The 7,500-nt window shown below is 35.2% G+C and overlaps 2 protein-coding genes across 3 annotated transcripts; one reads left to right on the forward strand and one right to left on the reverse strand.

Moving 5' to 3' along the window:
- Positions 1-163: 163 nt before the first annotated feature.
- On the forward strand, positions 164-1,791 carry LOC119597566 (pyrroline-5-carboxylate reductase-like; the record flags this gene model as incomplete). Its single annotated transcript, XM_037947140.1, is given in 4 exon segments — positions 164-303; positions 426-512; positions 737-861; positions 974-1,791. Coding segments are annotated over 4 exon segments (416 nt in total), but the record flags the coding sequence as incomplete, so codon positions are not given.
- Positions 1,792-1,939: 148 nt separating this feature from the next.
- Positions 1,940-7,448, reverse strand: LOC119597565 (polyribonucleotide nucleotidyltransferase 1, mitochondrial-like; the record flags this gene model as incomplete). Of its 2 annotated transcripts, none has more annotated exon segments than XM_037947139.1 (7): positions 1,940-2,140; positions 3,144-3,374; positions 4,917-5,228; positions 5,523-5,680; positions 5,875-6,068; positions 6,211-6,384; positions 7,239-7,448. In XM_037947139.1, coding segments are annotated over 7 exon segments (1,438 nt in total), but the record flags the coding sequence as incomplete, so codon positions are not given.
- Positions 7,449-7,500: the final 52 nt, after the last annotated feature.

Here is a 7,500-nt window from a genome sequence, read left to right on the forward strand (position 1 = left end):
TATATATTTCAACCTATTTTATATGTTTACACAGATTTTCTGCTCATTGATTTCTAGAGATGGTAACTGAATATAAAGTTTTACTCTTTCATTGGATATTATTTGTTTGAGTGTATCTACAAAAGAAATTATCTAATATTACTGACATACTCTTCCTTTACAGTGTACACCCTAGGTAGATTTGCAACCTCTGGGGATGGTTCTGTAATGGATTCGATGCTCAAGTCAGTGGGTGTTTCTGCTCAGGTTCCTGAATACCAGATTGATGCAGCATGTGGCCTAGCTGGATCAGGTCCTGCTTATGTACGATCACTGTTGTTGGATATCTAATTGTGAATATTAATTGATATCTAATTGTGTGAATGAAGATCCAGGTTGTACTATTTATATTAAGCAAAAAATTAGGTAGGTGTCTTATATTTCAGATATATGCTGCAATAGAGGCTCTTGCTGATGGAGGAGTTAAAATGGGTTTACCTCGTCATTTAGCACAAACTCTAGCTGCACAGACTGTAAGTAATAGATGTGTTGTATCAGAATTATAATTTTCTACTGAAAATGCTTAAGAAAACTTTTCAAATGAGTAAAATCTGCATGAGTTTATGTTATCTTTAAAGAGAAGGAAAACATTTTTGGTGAGAACTGTTATGTTATCTTCATCAAGGTCTATATGTTAACAAAATTGTTTGTGGTAAATGATTGGACTGCCATTAATTTATGAAATATGTTGGGAAAGGTCAAAGGTGCTGCCACAATGGTAATGGAAACAGGCAAACATCCAGGACAGCTGAAGGATGAGGTGTGTTCCCCAGGAGGCACTACCATCACTGCTATGCATGTACTGGAGCATAATGGGTTAAGGTAGAGGTCATTATGTTGTTCCTTGTTGAAAAAAAAAATTAATCACTATACAAAACTTCATTGAAAGTGATATACTCCTTTAAATCAGTATCCTTTTCTCCCCCTCCCCCAGGAATGCACTCATCTCAGCTGTGGAGGCATCAGCAAATCGTTCCAAAGAGCTTGGAAAAAAGTAGATATAAGCGCACTAAAAAGAAAGATGATTTCTTTCATGAATTATTGGTCATAAACATCAGAACTAGGAAAAATTTGATATTAAATTTCTGTATAACAGTGAAACTTAAAGAAGTTCCTTTCTTAATCATTCCACTGTTGTGTCATATAAACATGTCTCTTATGATGTATAATCACATGTAGTGGAATAATAGTAAAAACATAACTTGGGTGTACAAAGAACTACCTTAGATGTCCCTATAAGGAATAATTCATTTTAAATAATATTGATAACTGTTTTTAAAGATAGTGGTCTTGTAACCTGGTGTGCAAAAGAAAGAGAAATGTATGGAGAGATTGGAAATCATGGAGTAGGCTCCATGATTTGTTAAGGAAAAATAGGGTTTTCATAATTTAGAGAAAGAGAAATTATTAACTATAAAGCAGTAATGACATTGGATTCTTGCATTCTAAAAATAATCACTTACAAAAAGATAGAGATGGCTTTGTCTTGTAAAATTAGTGTACTGAAAGAACAGTTGCTAGGTCACTTGATCAGGCACTTAGTATCGTGTTTGGTAACTGAGATACTGAAAGAAATCAGACTTATTAATACTGGAAACCTTGTCATCTCAAAACTTTAGTATGCCTTTGTAGGTAGCTGCCTAATAAAAAAAAGAAAATTAATTATTACACCATGTCAAAATTTAAGTTCCAAACAATCTGTAATTCTTAAGTTGTAGTTTCCCTTAAATATCATTAAAGTTCTTTGATAGACTTTGCCTTTCCCTTAAAGAAAAACACCTTTTCACCTAGTAATTATTGGTATATCATGTATGGGCAACAATGATATACATAGATTTTTTTTCTTTCTTTCTTTCTTTCCAATCTGTAATTATTTAATGGGCAACAATAAAAGACAATAGTAAGTATATACAAAAGTTTCCTTTACATTTCTAATTATTGTTTATACAGGTTCAGTTTTATGCAGATTTCTTGCAACTATGTTGGAAGCCTGGAGTGCTCGTCGAGAGATCCTCATGTGACCTGAGGCTGGATCTCTGCCATAATATTTAACCTTGATTTGCTGGCCAGCTTCAAGACTAAGAACACTAGGATGCTGGATCTGTTAAAAAATGAATGACTGTATTAAATAAATAAATACAATCAAAAATGCTTGTATCCCAACTCAGAAAACAACTATAATATGTGGTATGCAAAGGTGCCATACAGAATTTGGGTTACCCCCAATCATATATGTTAAGATGCCATTTACTGGCACTGGGTAAAGGACATTTACCAGTTATTACTCAAACATGTATCTTTGGAACTTATTTTACTTATTGAAGACTGGGCACAATTATTATTATTGCATAACTCATCAAAAAATTTTATTTTATCGTGCAAAATACCCTGTATCATCTCTTGTTTGTTTTAAATGAACTCACAAAGGGTGTTATTTTTATTTTTATCTCTGCCAAATTTGCTATTTTTGTGATCTGGTAATGAGATGGTGTTTTTTTATGCTTTGTCAACTCAAAAGATGTGCTGAATATGAATTGGGAAGGGTGTAGAATAGATTGCGCAACTTTTGATTTGCTTTTCATTGGTATGTCAAGATTCTTGTATGAAAAATAAAAAACATTTACTTTAAAAGAAAACCCCTCAAAAGTTGAATGGAAAATGACAATTGCAAGCTGTAACAGATGTTTACCAGGCTAGATTTGGTGATACAACTTCACAGAAAATATGGTCAATCAGAAAAATAGACAAAGGTTTTATGATAGATTTAAAAAATCAGTTGACTCTTTTCCACAAACTCCATAATATACCAGTACACAGAAATCATGCAAGGTGTCAGTGAATATAGATACTATTATTTTTTCTATCCCTCTTATTCCCTGAAATTGTGGGGGGAGATGCTGAGGAAGAAATTGCAATAAAAAGATTCCATCAAAATGCAAGAGCTGTCAAGTATCTATATGAGATATGTACAAAATATTGCTTAAAAGAGAAGTGAAGAAAATGAAGAATAAAATAAAAATACATTTACTTAATTTCACTTCAATAAAACAAAAAAAGAGGCACTACTTGAAATTATGTTTGGGATACTTCATGGCATACATTACCTTTCTAGTGTCCAACTGAGAATTATGGAGTAAGACAGGTGGCATGTCATCATAAAGAGTTACCATAACCCCCTGGGGCCTCAACTCAACAATTGTAGCTGTGTAGATAGAACCAAATTCTAATGTAGGTTCATTATCTTTCAATAATTCATTCAGCACTTCTCTTGCTTCTTCTAAGGATGACTGGTTGGGAGCAAACACTGACAAAATGCCATCTTCTTGCCAAGTAAGCTGGGAAATTTACATAAAAAAATATGCATATGAAAAACTAGTTATCCTTGATAGCAATACATTTTGCAAAATAGACTGCTATTTTATTCATACCCTATTCTCTTGTGAGATAGGATTCAAATAAAACAACTGGGAACAAAGTGCTGATAATTTTTGGGTGGTTTGGGACATTGCACTAATATCAATGTGGTGAATTTCATTCAATAAGTCTTATTATAGTATGAATGTGTTTTTGATATTCTCTGGTTGTAAAAAGATTCCTCATATAAAATACATAGTAAAGTAAATGCAACTAATTTTTTATATTTTTGCAAATATATTTTTAAAAAATTCACATTTTACACAACAGTCCTCCAAAGGTTGTTTATTGTTTCTCTCTGTCACTCTTCTTCCCACAGCCATAAATTCAACTCTGGGACACTAGTAGATGATTCAGTCTCTCTCATAAATGCATTTGAATTGCTGCTGGTGAGGTGGGGGAGAAGAAATCTTTTAAGTACAGTGGATACATACTACACACAAACCTCAATTGCCACCAGTTGCCAAACAAGTTGTTGGAGCCTTGCCATCCTCTTTCCTTCATCGTTCTCCCAAAGTTTGTCACAATGAAATAACAAAGGCAAAACTCTACCAAAATATACACTCTGCATTTCATCACTTGCAATGTCAACTGTGAGCTTAACATTGCAAGATGGCCTTTTCACTTCATTGGAGTGTTGCTGATAGATGATGATTCTGGTCACAGGTATTGGTCACATTACCGACTATATTACTGCTGCTTGAGAGCCCTTCTCTTCTGCCAAGCCCCCATGGAATAAGAGACACTCAGGGATTTCAGCCTTGTGCCATAATACTATTCAAACTCCTCTCTTAATTTATTTGTTTTCATCATGTTCCTTCCTCCTTGCATTCCATCTTCAATGTCTACACGCATACAACACCTCTTACCCTTAATCTCTCCCTTCATCCTGTCTCTTACCTTGTGATATTTGTTTTCTTTATCATTTAGAATTCTTTCTTTTGTAATGAACCCAGCAATTTAGCATTATGTATTATCATAATATCCAGATCTGATATTCAGCATTATAATAATCAAGAAATACATAAAGCAGATTTTTAACAGCACCAATAAATGCACCATCATTCTCTCTTACACTCACTCCACTCCACTTCACCCCCCCCCCCCTCTCTCTCTCCCACTTCCCTCCCCTCCCTCCCTCCCTCCCTCCCTCCCTCCCTCCCCTCCCTCCTCTCCTCCCTCCCTCCCCCTCCCTCCCTCCCTCCCTCCCTCCCTCCCTCCCTCCTCCCCTCCCTCCCCTCCCTCCCTCCCTCTACCAGAATATATTATTTTTTTCTGGAATATTTATCAATTTTAAAACTGTTCATTTTAACCAAACGCACGTGCACACACACGCATGCACATACGCAAATACGCACTCACGTACCACGCATGCATGCACGCACGCACTCACACACACACACTCTACCAGAATATATGATAAAATGCAATACTATAAGCCACCTGGGCTTAATATGACTCACCTGAACTCCTGTCTCAGACTGCAACTTGCGAATATTGATACCACCAGGGCCCATGACCCTACTCCTCTTATTTGGTGGCACAACTATTTTCTCTAGAGCTGGCATTGTTTCCTTGTTCTGTTCACATGGCTGGGCTAATGTTTCTCTCATAATGGCTAGGACAGCACCTTTAGCCTCTGTGCCTTGCTGTATGGCCTCCATAACTACTTTAAGAGGAATTCCCGGAACTTTCACATCTGCCTGGAGAGCTGTAATGCCTTTATGAGTTCCTGCAAGTTTGAAGTCCATATCTCCCATATAGTCTTCTATACCCTAAGGAACATGAAAGTATAATACAAAATGCTCTATTAACAAATAATATTTTGCTGTGTAAAAGAGTAACAAGAATATTATCTCACTATAAAATAAATGTAAATAAGTAATACAAATGCTTCAAATCAATTTAGCCCTTTTACTGTACCACAAAATAATTTTTTTAACAGATTTTGTCAATATATCATTCAGATGCCAAGTTATAATTTTGGAAAGCACCATTTTTCACACAGATACACATAAGTTCTATCTCTATCACTTGAAGAGTTATGAAAATAAAGTCAAAATCCTCACCAGTATATCAGTCAAAATCTTGTATTCCTGAAGCTGTTCACTGGTATTATAACGTGTTACAAGCCCTACAGCAACCCCTGCTGCTGGAGAAGACAGATTCACGCCAGCATCCATAAGGGCAAGACTTCCACCACAAACAGTTGCCATAGATGAGGAACCTAGTAACATAACACAGAAAAATATTGTTTAGACTTCTAGTAGGTAAAGTAATATGTATTATTACCTCAAAACTTTCAATTCTTATTTGAATATTGGCAACATTGTTTTTGTGACAATTTTTTTTTTCTCCCTTTTTTTTAAATACTGTAATTGTAACTGTAATGATAAAACACAAACACAAACACACACTCACCATTAGACTCCATGACAGTGGATGTGAGAAGGATTGCAAAAGGGAAGTTTGTTGGAAGAAGTGGGCGTAGAGCTTTTTCTGCCAATGCCCCATGGCCAACTTCCCTCCGTGACACAGGGCCACTTCTTGAGACTTCATTTGTAGCAAATGATGGGAAGGTGTAATGTAGAATAAAATTTCTGTCTTTGTGTCCCCTAAATATGGAAAGAAAAAACAATACTGAAATCTTTATTTACAGATTTTGCGAATATTAAATCTTCATTTCAAAATTACTAAAAAGTCTTATATAAACTTACTAGTGTTTACAATGCAAGAATGAGAACCTTCATAACTTACCCTGTTGCCTCCAATAATGGGTCTAATTTAGGTATATTTTCTGGCGCATCAAATGCTACTGTGCACTGGACTTGTGTCTGGCCTCGCTGAAAGAGGGCAGAACCATGTAAGGTGCGATAAAGGTCAACTTCACAGCTGATCATTCGCATATCATGAAGGGATCTTCCATCGCATCTGCAATTAAACTGGTAATGTAAAAATTTGTAATAGAAATATAAGAATTGCAATTTTTGAACTGTATATGTACTCTATTATCCACACAAATGAATAAGACAATGGAAAAAAAGTGCACATCTTACATAGAGGTATGGGCCCTAACTTTTCTGTCTATGTGAGGCTTCATACATGCATGTCATGCAGGTGGAACACCTTCCAGACAAAGATAGTAGCAAACATTCTCGTTTGACTAATTTTCGTCTTGATCTTGTGCTACAAGATACTTACAAGTGGATGTTTTAATGATATATGAAATAAAAGAAATTTGTGTAAACATAACCAATTACCACAAGGTTTCTTTTTAAAATGTAGTTTCCTTTACGTGGGAGTGGTGGTTCTCTGCCAGTGTGATAGGGTTGGACCATTTGCATTCAGAAAGTTTAAAGAGAAATGCAAAAATTGACAGGAAAAATGCTAGTGTAACAGGGTCTAAACCCCCTGCAGTTCGTTGTATGAACTGTCCACAATAGTTTGGTTTACATACAGATTACTCAACAAGTGTTCAGTCACCATGGAGTCAATTAGCAGGCCAATTGGACCTCACCTGATTTTCCCATTCCTTGAATTTTCTAATGTTATTAATACAAATACTGTTATCATTAGCTTTTAATAACATTGTGATCATTATGATGTAACTAAAATCCTAAGAGCAATAAAAATAAAAGGAACTTTTTTTGAAATCAAGAAAAAAGAGATAAATTAGTAGGGAAGTCAATCTAATTTATCAAACGAAAAAGCTCATGAAAGATGTGTGGTTCTAAGAATCATCTGATACTTATCTTAAATGATTAAACAATGTAGTAAACACTTACCTTATATCCTCATCCAAAATTAGGTTTCTAAAAACATTTTTTGCTGTTCTTGAGAAAACTTCATTTGCAATCAATGAATCCGTGCCTGGAAATCCCTGCATTAATTTCTGTGTTACATCACCTCGTAGTTTGTTAACAGCTTCATCCCTTGATAACTTGTTATGGGAGAAATCGGTAAAGATACTTTGCAGTCGTATTTCACAAAGTGTTCTGGAATAATATAAAGATCACAAGGTAATTGTTCATAATGTATCCATACAAT

This window comes from Penaeus monodon, chromosome 39, assembly GCF_015228065.2.
Source record: "Penaeus monodon isolate SGIC_2016 chromosome 39, NSTDA_Pmon_1, whole genome shotgun sequence".
Lineage (NCBI taxonomy): Eukaryota > Metazoa > Arthropoda > Malacostraca > Decapoda > Penaeidae > Penaeus > Penaeus monodon.